At 34.7% G+C, this 23039-nt stretch overlaps 1 protein-coding gene and 1 pseudogene across 3 annotated transcripts in view; one reads left to right on the top strand and one right to left on the bottom strand.

Annotated features, from left to right (window-relative positions):
* The window catches only part of ZMYM4 (zinc finger MYM-type containing 4), a 128675-nt gene that overhangs the window by 79337 nt on the left and 26299 nt on the right, over positions 1–23039 (bottom strand). For all 3 annotated transcript variants that reach the window (XM_036743300.1, XM_036743301.1, XM_036743299.1), the window contains exon 2: positions 9905–9950. In XM_036743300.1, coding sequence (XP_036599195.1) covers positions 9905–9950 — 46 coding nt within the window. The remainder of the gene's footprint in view (positions 1–9904; positions 9951–23039) is intronic.
* LOC118839828 lies at positions 1475–6259 on the top strand (annotated as a pseudogene).

The following is a 23039-nucleotide window of genomic DNA, read 5'->3' on the forward strand; positions in this document are numbered from 1 at the left end:
AAATGTACTTTAGTTATTTTATAACAAGATTAAAAATAAGGACAATAAACACATTACAAAGCCTAAATTAATATATTATGTCTAATTCACATAATTATCATCACAGATGTCAGCAACAAATCAGAATGTTGTTGACACCTCATATAACAAACGAAAAAACTTTATTTTGCTTCCATAGGTGATAAAAAGTTATCTAAGAATAAGTTATCAGTATCTAAACAAAGTACCTAATATTAAAAGCATGAATTTACTTAATAACTATATATGAAAGCAGGATATCATACTTTTGGAATTCAAGTACTGTTTAAGTAAATTAACTGCTTCAGTTAAACTTCAATTGATATTCACATTTCATAATAACGTTTCATTTGTACTTCATTTGTAACAAGTAAATAAACAAAGATCTTGTTTTTTACAACCCTACATGCCAAATACTAAAAAACAAAGCATCACAGAAATTATTTGGAAATCATGGCAGCTAATGAAAGAACAAAAAAATTCTTAGTTTCCTGGTGTTTAGTGTCAGGATCTTCAAGAAATAAGATGAAGGGTGGGTAATGTTCCTGAAATGGGTAGGTAATTTTGTTCCTGAAAAGGGTTTCCTTCCAAAAGCAGTCAAGATAATACAAACCTAGCTAAGAGTTTTCAATCATTTACTTTTTTCTATAGTATATAAATGATGTCCTAAAAGTCTTATTGCAGTTTTAATCATAAAATTCTCCCTTTCAGAGCTGACCTACTTCTCATTCCTTCAACTATTAATTCTATGTGGATAATTCTCAAATCTACAGCTCCAGATCTTATATTTCCCTAGGGCTGGTTCTATTTCTATTTCCAAATGCCTACTGATTATTTCTTCTTGTTCCCACCATCATATTCAAATCTTCAATCCTTCAAGATTACATGTTTCATGTTGTTGCATGAGCTCTATTTTGCCCAGTGTCTATTCCTCAGTTCTGTAAGGGAGAGATGTTTAGGAAGGCTTGTTAATTCTTCGAATCAAAAGACATTAAAGCTAGAGAAAACTTTAGAAATCGTCTTGTCTAGTTCCCTCATTTTCAGATGAGTAATCAGAAGCTTCGGAGCTAAGTGACTTGCCCAAGGCTCCAAAGTGAGACATCAGTAAGGTGGTCCTAGAAGCCATTGTTGTCGTTCAGTCCTGTCTGATTCTTTATGACCCTTATGACCCTATGGACCACACTTGCCCATGAGGTTTTTGTTTGCAAAGATATTGAAGTAGTTTGTCATTTCCTTCTCCAATGGATTAAGACAAACAGGGATTAAGTGATTTGGCCAGGTCACACAGTTAGTAGGTGTCTAAGGCCAGAACTCAGGTCTTTCTGACTCCAGGCTCAGTGCTTTATCCACTGAGCTATCTAAGCTGCCTCTACTAGAACCTACATCTAGTGTTTAATTATCAGGCTAGTGTTTTTTACTATAATCACACAAAGAACAAAAGTCTATCATAACAGTAATGCATAAAGTTATATTCTCTGAAGGGGGTTCACTCAAAACCGAAAAATTTGTTACTGGTGTACTGGTTACTGCTCCACCAAAGCAAACCACAACCCTTCTCTATTATTTATTTGACAGTCTTTATGAATTGCTGAATGAAAGGGTAGAGTTGGGTGAAGGGAGAGGAAGGCCAACCTACTGCTGTTGAAAATTAACTCATTTAAAACCAAATACTGCCTTTTTCCCGAAACTTTTGTCTCACAAATCTGTTCTTTCTGTGACTGATACAATTGTTTTACTGGTCTCAAAACTTCAACCATCTTTAAGCTCACACTTCTTCATTCCATATTCAATCTACTAGTTGCTGTCAGTTCTTCCTGGACTTTTATTCCAAGAATTGTACTTCCTATTTCTGATCTCCCCTACATATTACCCTTTTTCAAACACTGCTTTCATCATTATCACTCCTTTAAGCAAAAATCTTTTACGGTTGTCTCTTGCCTATAGGATAAAGTCCAAATTCCTCTGCTTTGCACTCTACTGCCACACTCTTCTGGTCCAATCTCATCTACCACTATTTCCTAATGAATTCTCTGGTCTGGCCAGAACAGTCTCCTCGCCGAATTTCAAACATGTCAATCATGATCATTACCACATTCATACCTTGGTTCATACTGCTTTCTGGCACAGAATTCTCTCCTCAAAACCAAAAGCCATTTCCCAAACCATAGTCTAAATTGCTTCTCTCTCTCTTTTAAAATTACTAACTCAGAACACAAAAAGTCTTTCACATGCTAGTGCCTTCCTTCTGAGACTATTCCCAACTTATCCTGTCTATATCTTGTTTTTGCATAATTGTTTGCACGTTATTTGCCCCTTTTGATTGTGAGCTCCTTGAGGGCAGGGTCTGTTTTTGCCTTACTTTGTATCCCCAGCACCTAGCACAGTACATGGTACAAAAGGATGCTTAATAAATGCTAGCTAAGTAAATAAATGAATTTATGCTATTATCTAAATCATATGCATAAAAATAAACAGAACCAGGTCAAAGGAAAAGGACCTGTGACAATCCACTATAGATTTCCCTCTCAAGTAACATGGATTGTTACAATGGAACAGCTTGATCTGAATCTTGGACATAACACTAGTGAGACAGAAAGGGATCATCTGACTTGAAGATCTTTAAGAGTGCCTGGTAATTTCAAGGAGGAAAAAACTAAAGGGAAGTGATTTGTCTAAGTTCACAAAGGTGGTAGGTCAAGAACCCAGGCTTTATGACTCCAGTGTAGTGTTTGTTTCATCACGGCCAGCCTTATCCCCATGAATGAACCACTGAAAATATTTTCTCCTGATAGAGAAAGCTGGGTGGTAAAAAATATTCATTAGAGTATTAGAATTAGAGTCAGGAAGACTTGAGTTCAAATCTTGTCACACTTGATAGCTATATGAACCTGAGCAAGTTACTTTTCTTCTCTCCACTTCAGTTTCCTCATTTGTAAAATGGAGATATGTTTCAACAATCCAGCTAGCAGCTTCTGTGAGGGTATAAAATGCACCCACAGCCAGCACCCAGAAAGCTGCCAACAGCACAGGTTCTTTTGATCTGCTTAACTGAGGAAAGCAAGGTGAAGGGGTTGACAAGCTTACTTTAATTCAGCACACAAATATCATTCACTTAGTTCAGGGGAAGAGACCAGCACACTGAACTTCAGAACAAATTACAAACATCAACAGACAGACCAAATACAATTCATAGTTACCAACATCTAGGTTCAGCCCGGGAGCTCAGAACAAGGGCTGGCCCAGAGTCATGCGCCACCACTGCTGTAGGGAGGAGCTCCAAGGAAGAGGAGGGCAGACCCTGGTTTTTATATCTTTTTCAGCGTCAGGGGTGAGTCACACATGCGACTCACCCACATGACCTAAAATAGTCACAAAGAGGCAGACTTAAACCCTAGAAGCCTCTGCTGCCCCAGACATGTAAACTAGGCCCTCCCTGGAGTTAGCCCCACCTTGGGCCCCACCTTAGTTGCCAATCCACACCCACTAAGGTTTTACTCCTAATAGGGGTTTGGGCCTGGGGCTTAGCACCTAGTAAGGCTCAATGAATTACTCAAAGGGAACAAAAGCCGAACTATTCAAGGGCACTTGTTGAGCTAAGTGCTAAGGAGCCCATTTTGCTTACCAACACAGGATACAAATAGCACTTGCCTCCTAGGATTGTTATGAGGACCAAACTAGGTAAGTTATAAAATGCTTTGCAGGGGCAGCTAGATGGCCCAGTGAGTAGAGCACCGGCCGTGGAGTCAGGAGGACCTGAGTTCAAATTCGGCCTCAGACACCTGACACATTTACTAGCTGTGTGACCTTGGGCAAGTCACTTGACCCCAATTGCCCTGCCCCACCCCAAAAAACTAAACTAAAATGTTTTGCAACCTTTAAAAAACTAAATAAATACTAGATATTATGATCCTTATTCAAGAACATTTTCTATAGTAACCACTGCTTTGCTTTGGGTCACAGAAGAAAAATGTCAACTCTTTCTGCAAATCCTCTGATCCTCTATGCCTCCCATCAGCTAATGTCCCAGTAGGATAGGATTCAGGCTCTCCAGAATGTCCCTTGGTTATTAGGTCATTTATCATAGAAGTACAAGGAACCCTGGGGATCACCAAGTCCAACACCCTCAGTTTAACTATTTGTTTTGAATTGATATTAATCTCTCTTACCCTCAGTTTCCTCATCCATAAAGTAAGGGAACTGAACTAGACAGCCTCTGAGGCCCCTTCTAGCTCTAGAGCTAGAACGTCATACTATCTCTGGAAGATATTTAAACTTGGTAGCTATCCTAAGTGAAAACCCAGACTTGTTTGTCTCCTTCAAACTTGCCCCAATAATATAATGGTAGAAGAAAAAACAGCACAACCTGATTTTTTAGAGTGAACAAATCGTTGGTATTATTTCCATCTTACATGAAAGGAGACAGTGAGAGGTTAAGTGAATTGCCCATAGTTACACAATTCATAACCGTCACTGGTGACATTTAAACCCAGGTCTCCTGACAATTCCAGTACTCTATCCATTACACCACAATGCCTTTCAAATGTATAAACTTAGGACAAGACCTCCAGAAGTCCTAAACTTCCACCACCAGTCTATGAGTGAAAATACGAATCCCACATTATACGACCTATCACATCAAGATAGAATGACTTTGCAAACTTTTAAGTACTATATGTTGTGAACAATTGATTGTTCTTACTATCAGGATGGACATTAATAAAATCCCATTACAAGAAATTAATCATACTACCTAATTTAGGGCAATACTGATAAGTCATTTTCCTTATTCTAAAAACCTCATCATTTAATTAGGAATACAATAATGACACTATAGTAGAGGAACAATTAACTCACTGAACCATTAGGACATGGTACATACCTCAAGTCAAGGAACCTAACCATATACCAGCTCTTGTGATGTCTCTTATCTATTTACAAATATTACTTAGAGTTGCTGGTAACTAGGGCTTAGTAGATAGAATATTGGGCCTGAAATCAGGAATACCTGAGTTCAAATTCAGCCTCAAACACTTACTAGCTCTGTGATCCTGGCCCAGTCACTTAACCTGTCTGCCTCAGTTTTCTCATGTGTAAAATGGAAATAATAATAAAACCCACCTGCTTTCCAGGGTTGTTGTGAAGATCAAACGAGATACAGTGCCTGGCATACAGCAGGCACTATAGAAATAATTATTCCTATCCCTTCTTCCTAAAGGAATATTAGTTTTCTCACATTCATTTTTTTTTTTCATAAATACTTACCAAAAACATGGTTTTCCAAATTAAAGAAAGATGACAAATACAATTTTACCTCAAGAATTCACACAATTGTGTTATTAGCTATCTGGCTAGCTTCTTTTCTCTACTAGGATTACATAGTACAAGAGTGGAAAAAATATAAAGCCAAAGTTTAAAAAGTTTGATTAGAGCCAGGATTTGTTTTCTTCCACTAATGTCTTAATATTTTTTTTAATTTTGCCATTGAAACTGTTGCTAGCAAATGTAATTATGACAAGTCAAGTCCATTTTAAGAACAGACCAAGACTACTTTCAACTTCCATAACTCATACATAAAAGTGTTTATCAAAATAACAGATAACATATGAAGAATAAATCTTGAACTCAAAAATAAAACTAATAGGATTTGAGCTTTTCAAAATTTCATGAGAAAGATACAAAGGGAATCCTCAGGAGCAGCAACCTACAGATGGCTGTTGTGCTTCCTGAGAGGAAGGATTTAAATGAATGGGTTGCAATGAACATTGTGGATTTCTTCAACCAGATCAACATGCTTTATGAGACCATCACAGACTTCTATATTGAAGAGAGCTGCCCGTGATGTCAGCTGGCCCAAAATATGAGTATCACTGGGCAGATGGAACCAATATAAAGAAGCCTATTAAGTGCTCTGTACCAAAGTACATTGATTACCTGATGGCTTGGGTTCAGGACCAGTTGGACGATGAGACATTATTTCCATCCAAAATATGTGTCTTCTTTCCGAAGAACTTCATGTCAGTGGCAAAAACTATCCTGAAGTGTATGTTCAGGGTGTATGCACATATTTACCAGCAGCACTCTGATCCAGTGATCAGCTGCAGGAAGAAGCCCATCTCAACACATCCTTTAAGCAGTTCATTTTGTTTTTGTGGGGGGGTGAGGGGGAGATAACTTAATTGAGAGAAGAGAACTTGCTCCACTCCAAGAACTGACTGAAAAACTGACCTCAAAGGACAAATGAGAGGATGGAGGGCTGTTCTAATAATATCTTGCTTAAATCAGGATCTTAGGAATATGTTTGGGGTTGTTATTTGGTTGGGTGGTTTGGGGATTTATTTTCCTTTATTTTTTTTCCTCCTAAACAAATGAAAACTTCTTCTGTTACCTCAGAGGCAACCAAAAAAAAATTACATCTGTAAATTAGTGGACAGAAATGCTTTCTATTTAAGCAAGCTATACCAGAAGAGAAAAAATGCTGTTTATAGAATACATGGAAGAACCAGCTTGAAATGCAAGACATTCATGCATGATTAATTAATGCTAACTCACCTATAACTCTACATATAGAAATGAGTCTGAAATGTAGAATTTTGAATAATGTAAGACAAAACTATTGCCTGTTATCAGCCATTTGGTAAAACTATAAATCATTTGTTCATTATGACAATAGAAACAGGACAGCAAAATACTATTTTTTTAAAATGTTTGCTTACAATTGAATGAACTGATATAAAAACAAAGAACACAGAAACAAAAAGAGACATGACTGTCATAATATAAATGACACCACTAAAAGGAAACTGAACTCAAATTTCATGCAATGATTAATACTGGCTCCAGAGGACAGATGATACAACATGCCTCCCTCCTCTTAATATGGGGGAAGCTATGGATGCTTACTATTGCAAATGCTGACAGATTCAGTGACTGTTGATTGGTTTTGCTTGACTGTGTTTTCTTTGTTACAAAGGAGGATTCTAGGGAGCATATCAGGAAATGACCATAGTATTAAGAAAAACAAAAAACCTAACTCAAAAACATCATTTAAACTAAATTAAAATCCAATGTTTACTTATCTGGGAGACTCAAACTGCTATAGATCTGTTAATAATTCAACAATTTAAGGGCTTATTTAGACTGAAGACAATGCATTTTAACTTAGTTATACACTCAAGAGAAGAATTCATTTTGTGGCCATGTCTCCATTCAAATTCCATCAGAAGTTTCAATTATCTTAGTCACAAAATTTCCTCTTTTAAATACCAATACTGCTCCAAGGATAATTCATGATTGTAAATGATATATAGAATGCCACCATCTCCAAAGAATAAGCACTAGAGGAGAATCCAAGAGCAAAAGAGATAAAGAATCAGTGAAAATAAGACTTCAGCACATTACCAACAAGGACTTTCTCACTAGTAGTAGTAGTGTAAAGAAATATGAACTGAAAAAGAAGTGGGTTTGTCATATAGTAAGAACAAGGGATAAAAGACAGGCAGCCACAATGTTGCACTGTACCTACTAAAATACTAAGATACCTGGAGGAAAACCTCTAGCACATTAAGTAGGCCTTCTTCTTTGTGGAAACAAATAAGAGTCAACTCTAAAAGGTTCAGAAGGTATGATTAGGTTCCAAAGAGTAGGCACACTGATAAAACCACAGATATACTGAAACGGTTCAATTATGTCAGTTAGAAAAATGTAACATAGGCAACCCAAAACTTACACACACGTACACACACATACACACACACAAATATAGATAGATACACATAAACTTTTTCCTGGCTAGCCCCAAGAGCTGCATTTTCAGCACTCTCTTACTTTCTTTCTTGATTCCTTAGAGACCCTATTATTTAAACTCACCCCCAACTTCACCCAACTAAGATGTGTACTTGGTATCCCAAAGTGGAACTCTGAATACATTTCCTACAGACAGAAAAATAAATTATCACATTATGATACACCAAATAAATATGGCTTATATTGGTTTTTGTTACTAACATGAAAAAAAGGAGTTTTGATTTTGAAACCACCTACTCTGCCTGGCTTAAGTTCTCTAGGCCTCAGTTTCTTCATCCGTAAAATGAAGGGAGATAATTAAAGTTCTTTCAGGCACTAAACCCAATGAGTCAGGAATGTTGCTAAAAGAAATCTGACAGGTTAAAGGAGAGACTACTTTCAATAAGAAAGTAGGAACAGTTTTTCTCCTTTGAAAAATGAGAGAAGATATCAAGAATTCCTCTATCTTCAAACTTTAGATGAGGATCAAAATAATTTTCAAAACAATGTCTCAATATCTATCCAAATTTTTTAACGCTGAGATTTAAATTTTTTCATTTTCACAGAGCAGCATTAATCAATTAATTACATCTAAAGCACACAAGGATAAGGCACTAAAAATAAAGGGTTTTTTTACGTAATTGCTCACACAAAGGTTTTTACCTTTTAACCACCAATAAAGGATCCATTTACATAAAAATAAATGTGATTTTTATAGAGTAGGATTAAGTGGTCTGTTTCTTTTTAAATTCCATAAGATAGAGTTACAAAGAGGTCAAACTGGTTTTACAATTTAACTTACTTTCCAAGTGTTGTATCCTTTGTTAAGAAAAAAAAAAACCAGCATTCTGAATCATAACTGATAATCTTTGAGTTATATGCCAGAAAGGCACAAAAGAGACTATCAGAAGTATTTGTTTGGAAACTGTCTGAGTATCCCTGAGGTTCCAGGAAAGCAATTTTGTGTTCTAACTTAAAGGGACTGATTTCACAGGGTCCCTAGCACTTGAATGACATGTAACTTATAAACATATATTGCCTAAGGTTGCAAAAAGACCACATTTTCATAACCAGTAGGAAATTAAGCTTGTGACTATCAAGTACTTAGGAACAGAGAGACATAAAACAGGTCTGTGAATCTATTTACTTGATATTCGTAACTATAGGTAACACACAAGCAAAAGACGCTACTTTAAGTTTCAAGAAAGTAAGCTCAATCTTTTATATGGTTCTACTTTTCTATTTTTTTCCTTCTCAATCCCTATAGAATTCCAGCCTTACCCCCCAAAAAAAACCAAACCTGGTATTATAGGATTAAAAATTAGTAATATAATGAGATTAATAATATTGTATCATAAAAACCCCTCTTCCCCTGTCTTTTTTACTGATGTCTCAAACTTAATTGAAAACAACAGGGTACAACTCTTAAGTTTCTGCTCAAAAAAAATGAGTAAGTACATTAGCCAGGAGATGAGATGCACTACCAAGTCATGGATAGGAGGCTGAACATGGAATCAGGAAGATGTATGTTCAAACTACACCTTAGGCAAATCAATGAACCCCTCTAAGCCTCAGTTTCTTAATCTGTAAAATAAGACTGGACTTGATGGCCTCTAAGGGCCTTTCCAGCTGTTTTATTTTGTACTCCAATATCTAGCACAGTGTCGGCACATTGTGAGCATTTAATAAATGCTTGTTAACTAAATCTATAACCCTATGATCTTATATAGCTTTTACTTACAAATACTTAAGTAGTAATAATGATTCTTTTTATCCAGACTTAAAAAACTACAAGACATTCTAAGATACCCATATCTCCCCCAAAATACTACCATCCTCAATTCAAAGAGTGGCCTTGGCAAATATGTTTAACCAATTAAACACAAATATATTGTAGATCATCAATTATAAATGTTAATTAACAAAACCAACCCAACTACTTGAATAAAATTGGTGATAACAGGTCAAGTAAAACTGCTAATAACAGTTCAAGATTCTCATTACAATAATTAGCTATCTACATTTATCAATCAAGCAAACTAATTAAGCTAATGTACTTAAAAATCATTTAAATTAAAGCATTATTTTTAAAAGTAATACTTACATTTATCTGTAATTTCTTCAAAAACTGCACCAGCCTTCTGTTCAAACTGTTTAAAAGAAAAAGAAAATAGAAATCATGTCTTTTAGCATCATCTGCCCCAAAGGGTTGTCCTTCTCAACCCAAAGGTGTAAAAATAAACAATAACCAATATGTGGTTATTTCAAAAACTAACGACAAAATGTTTGAAGAGGAAACATAATCGTAGCACCCAACTCCCTATCACTAAAGTAACATATTCTCTCAATGAAAAACTATAAATTACAAAAGCCTAAATGATATCTAATGTCATACCTGTTTAATTCAAACAGTTATAAATTCAATGATTCATAATTCACAAATATATATAATAAATTCAATAATTTAGAAATTCAATAATTCAAATAGTAATAAAAAGTTAAAAGGTTAAAGAAAAACAGATTTATGCAAGTCCCCAATATTCATAGGAGCTCAAAATAATGCTCTGAAAAATATGCACAATGAACCATACTTAGGACCATCTTATGATTTTTTTAAGATGACCAATTTTAACAAAATGGAAATATTACCCTTCATTTCTACTACACCATTCTCTAAACCAAATCTTACCACCAGCATTCTGGAACCTGATATATACTAGATCTGATAACACAGTCAAGTAACAATATATATTTATTTTAATATTCATACTAACTCTTGGAGGTGGGGGGGAAGGTTTCATGAAGTGACCCTGAACAAGTCACTTCTCTTGGACTCAATTTCTACATCTGTAAAATTAGGAGATTCAACTAAAAGATACCTTCTAGCTAATTACCTATGCCAACCAAATAAGAATTACTACTATTAAATATTTTAAAAATTATTCTATTAATCTATTAATCTATTAATTATTCTATTAAATTTATTTCAGTAGCCAAAGATATTTTCTAAGACTATCCTATGCCCACTTCATGAAGTGCAAAAAACACTTAGCTTTGATGCTGCACTGAAAATGACTTAACTTGAATTCTATTACAAAAATGTACTATTTGCCCATCTCTGGTTCTTAAATTAATAAATGTATCAGTAAGGCAATAATAACAATGTAGATGGATGATTGTCAAAATGCCTTATGTAGTTCTGTACTGCAAAGTATAGAAGACTCTCCACATAGAAGGTAGAAGTAAACCATTTTTCAGACAACAGAGAACCATATCCCACAAGCCATTTATCCAATTTATCAGAGCAGTAAAACATTCTATACACACTATCACAACATGGAGACTTGCCAGCCTAAAACCTCTCCAATCCCCTGCTGGGGTCTTCCCCAAAACAAACTCATAGTACAGCTAAGTCAGCCTGTTCAGCTCTAATATCACGACAGCGGCCATTAGCAGCCATAACTGCTTTCTGTCTCTCTGTCTCTCTCTGCATTTTCCTGTAACAACTTCCTTTTCCTGTCAGGAAGCTCCTCCCACCACAATGCATTCCTGTGACATAAGGAGGTCACATGGCCTATTAATGGGTGGGAAAGATCTTCGAATCTAAACTGCTACTACAATATGCTTCCCCCATGTTTGTAACTAGCATCCCTTGGCAGCTAAAATAGTTATTCTACTTTAATGTTCTCAACTGCTAATCTATATACTGAGTAAGCATCACAGATTTAGAACTAAGAAGGCTCCTTAGTGCAACCTTGTAATTTTACAAATGAGGGCACTGAAGTACAGAGAGAATAAGTGACTTGCTCAGTGTAATAGGTATTAAGTGGTACAACTAAGGTTCAAACTCAGGCCCAAGTTCAGTGCCCTTTCTAAGGTTTAAAGATTTGTCTACTTTAATCTTGTACAATTTTATACTTCAAATTCAAGGCTAGGTTTTGATCAGTGAATGTTCTATGTCAATGCACTGTAGCTTTGACGTTGTATTTAATCAGAGTTGCTTAGTATCCAAAATACTCCTGAAGATAAACCAACCATTTTAGGAGGCATATTACAGCTAGTAAAAATATCTAATTTAACACAATTTAGATTATGTAGAAAAATGGCTTAACTCAAATATAATTGAATTGATTGTCATATAATCCCAAAACATACAAGCAATTATATAGGAAAGCTAGACAGTTAAATCAAGAGTAAGTTGTTATTACAATCTCTGCCAGTCTAAGTATTTCTCAGAAAGAGCATATAAAACTAAGCATTTGGTTGTTTTTTAAAAACAATAAAGATATTATAAAATTTTTCTTGGTTAAAAGTGTTTTCATAATCTAAATCTCCTATTCATCTCCAAACTACACTTCAATTCTGCCAACCTATGCATTAATCACATACTACCATAATAATGGCTTACGTTTATGTAATGGTTTACAACTTTACAAAGTGCTTTGTCAACATTATTTCTTTTGATCCTCATAACCCTGGATAGCACATAGTACAAAAGTTAACAATCACTCAACAAGCATTTGTTAAGGGTTTGCTCTGTGCCAGGCACTGTGCTGAGTTCTGGGGACACAAAGAAAGAAATACAAAAACAGTCACTTCTCTGAAGGAGCTCACTTTCCAATAAAAAGAAACAATCAATCAACTATTATTTATTGAGCAACTACTAACTGAAGACACAAATACAAAGACTAAGATAGGAGTCAACAAATACGAATTTAAAAACTTACATAAACAACACACAGTAGTAAACAATCATAGCAGCCTAATGTTTGACAAACCCAAACATTCAAGATTTGGGGATTAAAAAAACCCAACAAACCACTAACAAAAAGTGCTGGGAAAGCTAGAAAGCAGTCTGACAGAAACTAGATATGGAACAGTATCTCACACTGTCATACCAAGATAATGACAAAATGGGTAGATGATTTAGAATAAAGGGGGGTATCATAAGCTAATTAGGGGAGCATGGAATATTTTATCTGTCGGATTTATGGATGGGGACAAATTTATGACCAAACAAGAGAAAGGTAATATGCGAGGCAAAATGGATAATTTTGATTACATCAAACTAAAAAAGTTTTGCACAAACAAAACCAATGCAGCCAAGATTAGAAGGGAAGTGGGAAACTGGGGAAAAAATTTTATAGCAAGTCCCTCTGATAAAGGCCTCATTTCCAAATATATAGAGAACCAGGGGCAGCTAGGTGGCACAGTGAGTAGAGCACTAGCCCTAGAGTCAGAAGGACCTCAGTTCAAATCCGGCCTCAGACACTTGACACACTTACTAGCTGTGGGACCTTGGGCAAGTCATTTAACCCCAACTGCCTTCCCTTCTCCTCTCCAAAAAGAAAAAAAAAAACAAATATATGGAGAACTGAGTCAAAGTTATAAAAATAAGGGCTATTCCCAAATTGATAAGTGGTCAAATGATATGAACTGGCAGTTTTCAGAAGGAATCAAAGCTATCTAGTGATACGAAAAAATGCTCAAAATCACTTTTGATTAGAAAAATGCAAATTAAAACAGCTCTCAGGTAGTACTACCTCACACCTATCAGACTGGCTAACATAACAGAAAAGTGAAGTAACAAATGTTGGAGCAGATGTGGAAAAATAGGGACACTAATGCATTGTTAGTGGAGTTGTAAACTCAGTTTTGGAGAGCAATTTGGAACTAAGCTATAAAACTGTGTATACACTTTGACCTAGCAATATTCACTTAGGTCTGTATCCCAATGAGATAAAAGAAAATGGAAAAGGACCTATGTTTACAAAATATTTTTAGCAGCTCTTTTTGTTGTGGCAAAGAATTGGAAACTGAGGGGATGTCCATCAATTGGGGAATGGCTTAACAAGTTGCAGTATATGATTGTGATGGAATACTATTCTGCTATAAGACATAATGTGCAAGCAGACTTCAGAAAAATCTGGACAGACTTATATGAACTAATGCAGAGTGAAGTGGGCAGAACCAGGAGAACAATGTACACAGTAACATCCATATCGTGCAATGACTGACTTTGATAGACTTAGCTGTTCTCAGCAATGCAAGGATCTAAGACAACCCCAAAAGACTCACGATGGAAAATGCTATCCATATCCAGACAAAGAACTTTGGAGTTTAAATGTGGATGGAAGCATACTATCTCCTTTTCTTTTGCTGTTTTGTTTTGTTTCTTCTTTCTCATGGTTCCTCCCATTGGCTCTAATTCTTTTTTATATCATGACTAATGTGAAAATGTTTAATATGAATGTATAAGTAGAGCCTATATCAGATTGCATGCCATCTTGGGGAGAGGGAAGGAAAAGGAAGGGGAGAAAATTTGAAACTCAAAATCTTATGGAAGTAAATGTTGAAAACTAAAAATAAATTAATTAAAAAAAAGAAATAATAAGCAAGCAGGATGCTTTCAGAAAAACCTGGACAGACTTACATGAACTGATGCAAAGTGAAATGAGCAGAACCATGTAAACACTGTACACAGTAACAGCAATACTGTACGATGATCCACTCTGAATGACTTAGATATTCTCAGCAATACAGTTATCCAAAACAATTCTGAAGGACTTATCATGAAAAATGCTATCCACATCCAAATAAAAAATTTAGTCTGAATAAGATCAAAGGGTACTTTTTTTACTTTATTATTTGGGGGCTTTTTGGTCTGTGTTTTCTTTTACAACATAGCTAATATGGAAAGTTTTCCAAGACTGCACTTGTATAATCTATATCAAACTGCTTGCCTTCTCAAGAAGGAAAGGGAGAGAATTTAGAACTCAAAATTTTGAAAGACAAATGTTTACAAGTAGCTGAAAAAAAATAAAAAATTAAATGTAAAAAATCTCATCCAGCATAAATATGAAGTGAATAAGCACAAATATATACAAAGTGGCACTATAGTGCAGTCTGAAAGGGAAGTTACTGTCAAGAGTAGTACGGTCACTGAAGGCTTCATGAAAAATGTGATGCTTGAGCTGTATCTTAAAAGAGAAGAACTCCATAAAACAGAGATGACTAATTTCATCCACATTTTACTGATTAGGGACCTGAGGCTCAGAAAGATTAAGTCACTTGCCAAATCACAACACAACTAGTAAACAGAATATGAGGAATTAAAATTCCAGTCTTCTGATTCCTAGTCCAATATTCATTACACTATACTGCCCCTTTACTGCTATATACATGGGCACTGCAGGGAACAAAAATAATAAACACACTGCTCCCAAAGAGTTTGCAGTCCAGAATATGCCAACATACCATTTATCTCACCATCATAAGGAACAAATATTACCACCTTATAATACTACCCAAATAAGTGGTCAATGTCTGGTGAAATAAATACCAAAACTTTCTAACCACTTGAGAAGGAACCCAGCAGTGTACTGAAAAGAACTATAAACTTTTGGACCCAGAATATTTGGGTTAGTAAGTACTAGTAATGTGAAAGTAACTCACCCTTCCCGAGTTTAAATCTGTAAATGACTTCAGGGATTGATTCCTTAGGTCTGTCTATAGAAGGTTCTCTGCATTGAGATGCTATGCTTTTTGCTTTAAGTCTGTTCTATGCTTTTTCTGTCTATCCTTCACTGTCCTTCCTGCTGTTAGGTTCTTGCCTCTAATATTATAGAGATTTTGAAGCTGAAAAAGTCATAAAAACCAGTTTATTAATTTTACAGATGAAGAACTTAACGCCCAGATGTTAAGTGATATACCTAATGTGATAGAGATAAGTAGTGGTATAACTGAAACTAAAGGCCATTTTTCTGAATCCCACTGAACACTATATCTACTACCTCAGCTGCTTCTAAGTGTCTTTGGGTTTAGAAAGTAGATAAACTAATTTTAGTGAAATATGTTTGAAACAAAATTTAATAAGCTCTGGGTGACCAACTGAGAGCTCTCCTGTGATCACAGATGGTCACCTATGACATTTCTTTGGGCTTTCCATTTCCCTCCTTGTTCTTGACTGCATTCCAGAGTCAAGATTGCCAGAGAGGTAACCACTAGATGAAGACAAAACTGTATACGTAAAAAAGCAATGTCAGGAAAGACATATACCAAATGAATGAGACAGACAGTAAGGCCTATAGAAATCAGCAACTGGAGGGATTAATGAGACCTGGAGAGGTCGAGGAAGGTTTCAACATAAATACTGACTGAAATGCATTCTACTTCTTAGAAACCTTTACTCCTTTCAATGCTCAATTCATGCTCTACCTCCTACAGGAAACCATTTCTGTCCCCCTAGCAGTAAAGGGCTGTTTTCATCCTTAAATTATCATGTATATATTTATCTGCTTACATGTAGTTTCCTCTAATAGAATATAAGCCCAAGGGCAATGTCTATTTTTCATTTTGTTTTTGTCTTTGTATTGATAATGCCTTGCTTAATACATGTGTTTACTGTAATAGATGGAAGGAACTGAGCTAATAAAGCTTCAAAATAATGGGGCATAATAACCTAAACAGGTTAGGGGAAAGAGGGAACATTCCAAGCTAGAGGAAAAACGTATGGTAGATAGGAGGTAATTTAGAAAGTAAAACCATGGCACAGTCAAGGAATACCTGAATTTTATCTAAAGTGGTAATTTGTATAAATAATAGTTGAAAAGTCTTGGCCAGAACCATAAATAGGTATGTGTGGAGAAGTTTTAGTTGGGAAATTAAGCCCAGAGCCACTGAATATTTTGCAAAGGGAACATAACACAGAAGGGTAGTATTAGGGATAATTAAACAGGTAGCATAGTAAATGTAGGAGCCTACAAGGCCAAAATTTGGATTTTGAGAGCAAAGACAGAATGAAAAACATATAAAGTTCACATTTCAAAGAAAATTATCCATATGACTTTATGAGTGATTGAATATGTAAGGCAAGAGAACACAAAGAATAAAGCACAACAAGTTTTTGCACCTGGGCCAATAAAAGGATGCCCGTATCACTGACAAACATAGTCAATTCTGCTATAAAGCTTGTTTTGAAAATGGGAACTTGTCCCAAACTCAACTGACATATTAGGGGAGAAATCTGAGCGTTAACACAAATTTCACTTAATTTCCTGATGCTCAATTTTTTCCTCAAGAACACAGAAAACCGAATCACTTCATAACTCACAAGTTACAACCTTTCCATTTTCACAAGCAAAACAGGGTAAAACTTTTTCAGGGTAAAATGACATATTCATTATAAAGTTTCTGATGTAGTAGCAGCTGAGGAAAGAAGAAGGCTGGTTCCTACAAACGAAATACTCGTCCCTGGTTTTTCTTCCTCCTCCTTCCACTTTTCCTGGAGTTTCAGGCAGATGAGGTTCAGTCTCCCCAGTAGCCCTTGACTTTGACAGCCCAGGCCCCCTGGGAACTGTGGCACAGGACAAGCAGCAACCCAAGGCAGACACCTCTATTATTTTATTATAGTATTTATTGATTTCCCAACCATTTAACAGGTAAAAAGCTGTGTTACTATTTTTATTAGGCCTCTCTTTTTTATGTGACTTAACAATGTTTTTGAGTATTGTGTCCAAACTCCATTTTCCCCCCATAAGCCCAGTGGTTTTATTGCCCAATTTTGCATAGTATGGTGATTTTTAGGAATGCGTATGTCCCAGTATAGCTGCACTGACTGAAGGGCAGTCAAGCAGGTTGTTTTCTTAGGAGTAGAAGGGTAGGATACCCCCTTCCAAATTCTGTTATCTAATAATCAGCTGGAATTCTCTACTAACAAGTATTTTTGAACCTCTACAATACAATTATAAAAGAAGCTCATATAATGATCCCTATAACCCCAGGGTATTATGATGGTTTCAATGAAAACATTACTTAATTATGTTCATGATAGTTTCAATGTTGAGCTTATTTTATTGTATTCTAATTCTCTGAAAATGGATACTTCATGATGCCTATCTGAGGAACTCTACATAACTAGAATATTTTGTTAAACAAAACAATTCATTTCCTAACCATGCTGGTTACCAAACAATCTATTATACAAAGATCATTTTAATCAAAAGATTTATCAAAGGCTAAAAATTTTAACACAGTCTAGTAAGGTGTTAACTTGTCAATATATGAAATGTTTTCTTTGATAGTGTTGTAAAAGGTCATAAGAGATGACAAAAAGTTTGTGCTGCTGAAAGGGGTTGTCTAAGACTCAAAAGAATCCAAAAGCACTCCTCATGCAACCACAATTATGGTAAGATTCAGGACTACCAGTAAAACATTTAAGACAGATTTTTGCTTATGGGGTTCTTACAGATTTGTCATATGTGTTCTGATACAAACAGCTGAAACCATTACACAGAAAAAATACAAAATATTTTCTTCATCAGAATTCATCTGTTATAAATTGAATCTGTCATATACTTAAAAAGAAAAACCAAGCTATAAGTAATAAAGATTCAGAGTTTCATGTAAAATCCTCTTTTACTTACTCTAATTTGTATAAAGAGATGTTTATTTTATTGGTGTTTGTTAGGTTTGGAACAGAAAAAATAAAATACTCAAAAATTAATTATTAGAAGCATAGGCTAAAAAGAAAAAAAACTATTCCATAAGCTTAGTAAATAAAATCATTCCACCTTCTGTCACACAGGCAAACTGGGTCTGGAAAAAAAAAATACACAATAGCTCACTTATTAAAAATATATATGGACTTAAAGAGATAAACAAAGAATAGAATATAATAAGCTAAATAAAGTATATGCCTACAAATAGGTATCTCTTTTACAAGTGCATCTAAGAAGACACATGATGTTGCGAAAAGTGCATTGAACTTGTACAATCCTTGCCATCTCAGTTATGTACAACTTAATCTCCCTGATCCTTAGTTTGCTAATCTGTAAAATAGAAGTATCCAGATTTGTTATGAGGATCAAATGAGATAATAATGAGATAAAGCACATCATAAATATTTTTAAAGACAATCTAAGTGTAAGCAGCTATTTACTACTAACTTTTGTGGAAAAAATAAAGAATTTTTTGAAGGAAAAAGTCTTCCTTAAAGCCTTAATAAGATGTTTATTTTTCCATCACAAAACAAGTAAGATACACTGCTTTTCCTTTTATCCCAGAAAAGGTCTGAACTTAGCTGTAATTAGATGGCTAAATAATTTCTGGATTAATTTACAAATTATTGTCTTTATTAAAACTATGCAGACTGCAATTATTTACTTGTACTTTAAAAGAAAAAAATATGAAACATAACTATACTTTATTAGTCTAATGTCTACTTAATTTTTAATCGTACACATCGTATCCACCAGCCAATAAATGCACCAATTAGGAAAGTCCATGAACACACACAAAGTATGCCATATTAGTTATATCAATAACTATCATTCCAAAGATCTGTGAGGTCAACAAAAGATTCTCCCTTTATCAAGACAGCAATCCCTGGACATGTTAGATGATCAAAGTTCATGACCCTGCAACTAATCAGGAATTGAGGCTCTCTACAAACTTAAGCTAATATGGTCCTTGGAAAACAGGCACAGCTTATCACTATCAATGATAAAAACGCATAAAAAAGTAAAAGGCCAAGATACCTCTAAAAAAATGACACAAGAATAACCTTTTAAAAAAATTTTTTTCAGGGGCAGCTAGGTGGCACAGTGAGTAGAGCACCAGCCCTGGAATCAGGAGGACCTGAGTTCAAATCCAGCCTGACACTTGACACACTTTCTAGCTGTGTGACCTTGGGCAAGTTGCTTAACCCCAATTGCCCTGCCTTACCCCCTGCAAAAAGAAAAAAAAAGTTTTTTTCAGTCTCTAAGATCTCTAGGAAGACATTTAATTATAAATTCATCGGTTAAAAAATTGTCGGCAAATGCAGCTAGGAGAAAAGTATTCAACTTTAATCTTAAAAATAAATACACATTCCTAAAAGCCTACAGTTGAAAAAAAATTACCTCAATTTTCATACATCTTTTCAAATTAGGGAAACTCAGAAAATTACAGATTTAACATGTAAACCACATTAGATCAGAAATCTGCATCAGAAGAAATTAAATTCTTCTATAACATCTGCGCTATGCTAAGTAGAAATCAGTGTTATCAGCTTGGCCTCAAAGTGGGGGAACTGTGACATCTTTCCCTCCTTCTTTGTAGGCCCTGGGACCACAGCTGTGGTACACCACACAATCACATTAGACTTTTTTGATAAGTCAGTGAGGTATGTAGAATTTTTTTCTTACCTTTAGAAGATTTTTATTATACAGGATGAAACACTTCTGAGAGAGGGTAAAAGGGAAGGAATGTAATAGGAAACAGATGATACAAAAACAAATGGCATCAGTACAAAAAATTTTTTACAACACAGAAATGATCTATTCACTAAAGTGAGTTAATCCATGAAGTTATCTCAGTTGCAAGGTGCTATATGTGCCCCTCAAAGAAAAGAAAACTCTGTTGCTTTTGCTAAATTCTTCAATCCACATTAGTCTCCTATCAATCTAAATTAGTGAGGTTTCAATGTACAAACACAGAATGAATGTAGGGATCAGAGGTCATAAAAAGAGGACTGTGATAACACATTAACTATACAAAAGAAATATTTAAGCCAAAATGCAATATTGGCCTTAGCATACCTAACTGACATGGAGGGCACACAAATTATACTTAACTTAATCATGTCTTTTGCTTTGTTTTTTTAGACCATCTGAGCTAATTTTGTGTCACGTTTTTGTTGCACAACTGAATAAATACCAATTGATGAATGTCATGTTTTTTGGCATGTTCTCACACTGTATTTTGACTGTCAACACAGTCTAACTAAATAACCTAAGGTTATGACCCATAAATCCCTAAGTTTTGCTTTAAAATATTAAGACCTGAGAAGTTTATTATTGTCATTTTAGGTAGTATGGAAAATGCCAGAAAAAAATTTCACACGACACTTTTTTATTGTGAATTTATAACCAAGTAACACGAATGGTTCCACGTACATAGTATAATAAAAGGATTGTACATACAAATGTAGAACTTTATTACATACAACTCCCTTTTAAAGATAAAATAAACAACAGTAATTTTAAAAGCTGTCCTACTTGTCTGTGAGTCCTTCTGGCCTTTTTTTGTTCTCTTGTGCATTAGGGAAAAAAGCTTCAAACACGTCTTTGCTTTCTTTTCTTCTCTTCTTTATTTTGATCATCCTATCACTATTTCCATTCTCCATCCTATTCCCACCTCTGTTAAAGAAAAAAATCCTTATAACAAATATACATAGTCAAGTAAAATAAAATCCTACACTGGCCCTGTCCAAAAACCTATTTCTTATTCTGCATTTTGGGTCTATCATCTCTCCATCAGGAGGCAGGTCCATCAGACTTCTGGAATCCTGGTCACTGAAATTTATCCACATTCTTAAGCCTTCCAAAGCTTTTTTTTTTTTGCTTCTGTTTTTGTTTTTAACTATCTGCTCATTTCATTCTCCCTTAGTTCTTGCAAGTCTTCTCAGGTTTCTCTTAAAACCACCTCTTTCATCATTGGTAAGGAACAACAGCATTTCATTACAAAACCATAATTTGTTCAGCCATTTCCCAATTAATGAGCATTACTTCCGATACTAGTCTTTAGCAATACAAAGAGAGATGCTATTAATATTTTCATGTATATTGGTCCATTTCCTCCTTCTCTGATCTCTTTGGAGCATAGGTCTATGCCATATCACTGGATAAAAAATATGCACAATTTAGTGATTTTTTTGGCCATGGTTAGATTGCTTTCAAAAATTGCTTAGACCAATTCACAGCTCCACCAACAGTGCCCCAGCCTGCCCAGTTTCCTTCAATTTCCCGAACAATGATTGTTTTCTACTACTGCCTCTTTTTGAATCTGATGGTTGTGAGGTGGAATCTCAGAGTTGTTTTAATTTGCATTCCTTTGATTAAGAATCATTTGAAACATTTTTTTCATATCACTTGGACATTTTTCCTTTGAGAACTGCTTGTTCATACTTTTAAGAGTATTTAATAAATTATAGAAAATGGCTGTCATTCTCACATAACTGAATGAGTTCCTCATGTTCCTGTATATCAAACTTTGATCAGAAAAATTTGTTGCAAATTTTTTCCCATTTGACTGTTTCCTTGCTAATTTTAGCTTCATTGGTTTTGTGTAAAAGCTTTTCAATTTTATGTAATAAAAATTGCTCTTTATATCTTCTATAAACTTCTCCATTCCTTGTCTCATTATGAATTCTTCTTCGATCCATAGTTCCAAAAAGTATTTCCTTCCTTGCTCCTCTGACTTGTTTATGATGTGACATTTTATTTCTAGGTCGTGAATCCATTTGAAGCTTGCATGGTTATAAGTTGTGAAATGTTGGTCTATACCTAACTTCTGCCATGCAACTTTTGAGTTTTTCCAGAACACAAAAGATTTCTTGAAAAGAGAGAAAACGGAGTTAAGAAAACTTACAGCAGTTACAGCTATTATTCAAAATTGGGGGAAAAAATAAGTATAAAATAGTTTTATAAATTTAGCAAGTGATGGCTTTAGAATGGAGATAAATTTTCTTTGCACTTTTACTCCTTTCAGGATTTATGGAAATGGAATACCACTACAGTGCTAGATTAAGTTCTCTGAATAAGAAAAGCATTACTTTACTTATTCATTCTAATAAAAAAAGGCCAGTGGGTAAGCCACTGACAATTTTTTTCTCAAAATCCTAGATTAAAACATGTTTTATTAACAATTCTTAGTAGAAAAGAGAAAAAACAACTTTTCAAAACAAAAAAAAACCTTTCTGCAAAATGAATCCTAAAATAGCAAATTTCTCTGAATTACAATGAAATAATTTAACATGCCACATAGCCACTGAATCATTTTCAAATGGAGGAATATGAAGCAGAGCACCAAATGTGTTAGAAAATATTCTACTTGAACTGCTTGGAGAATACAGTATTTGTAAATATGACATTAAACATTTTTGTGTCAAATGTACAAGTCACCAAGGACATATTACAAATCTAAAATATAAAAACTTGGTTTAAATAGGCTTTTTCCTATATCAATGCTAAACAAGACATTTATTCTTAAACAATTAAAATTTAGATGATGGCTTAATTTATCTAAAATTTTGCAAAGTGCAGGCTTTCTGCTAACAAATCATCATCATAAAATAATACTAGCTAATGTTAATATAAAGCTTTAAGATTTGCAAAGCACTGTTATCTTTTACGTTTATACCACATATTACATTTGCTATAAAATATACTTTATTTAGTATACAAAATAAATATATTTCA

This window comes from Trichosurus vulpecula, chromosome 2, assembly GCF_011100635.1.
Source record: "Trichosurus vulpecula isolate mTriVul1 chromosome 2, mTriVul1.pri, whole genome shotgun sequence".
In the NCBI taxonomy this organism is placed as follows: Eukaryota; Metazoa; Chordata; class Mammalia; order Diprotodontia; family Phalangeridae; genus Trichosurus; species Trichosurus vulpecula.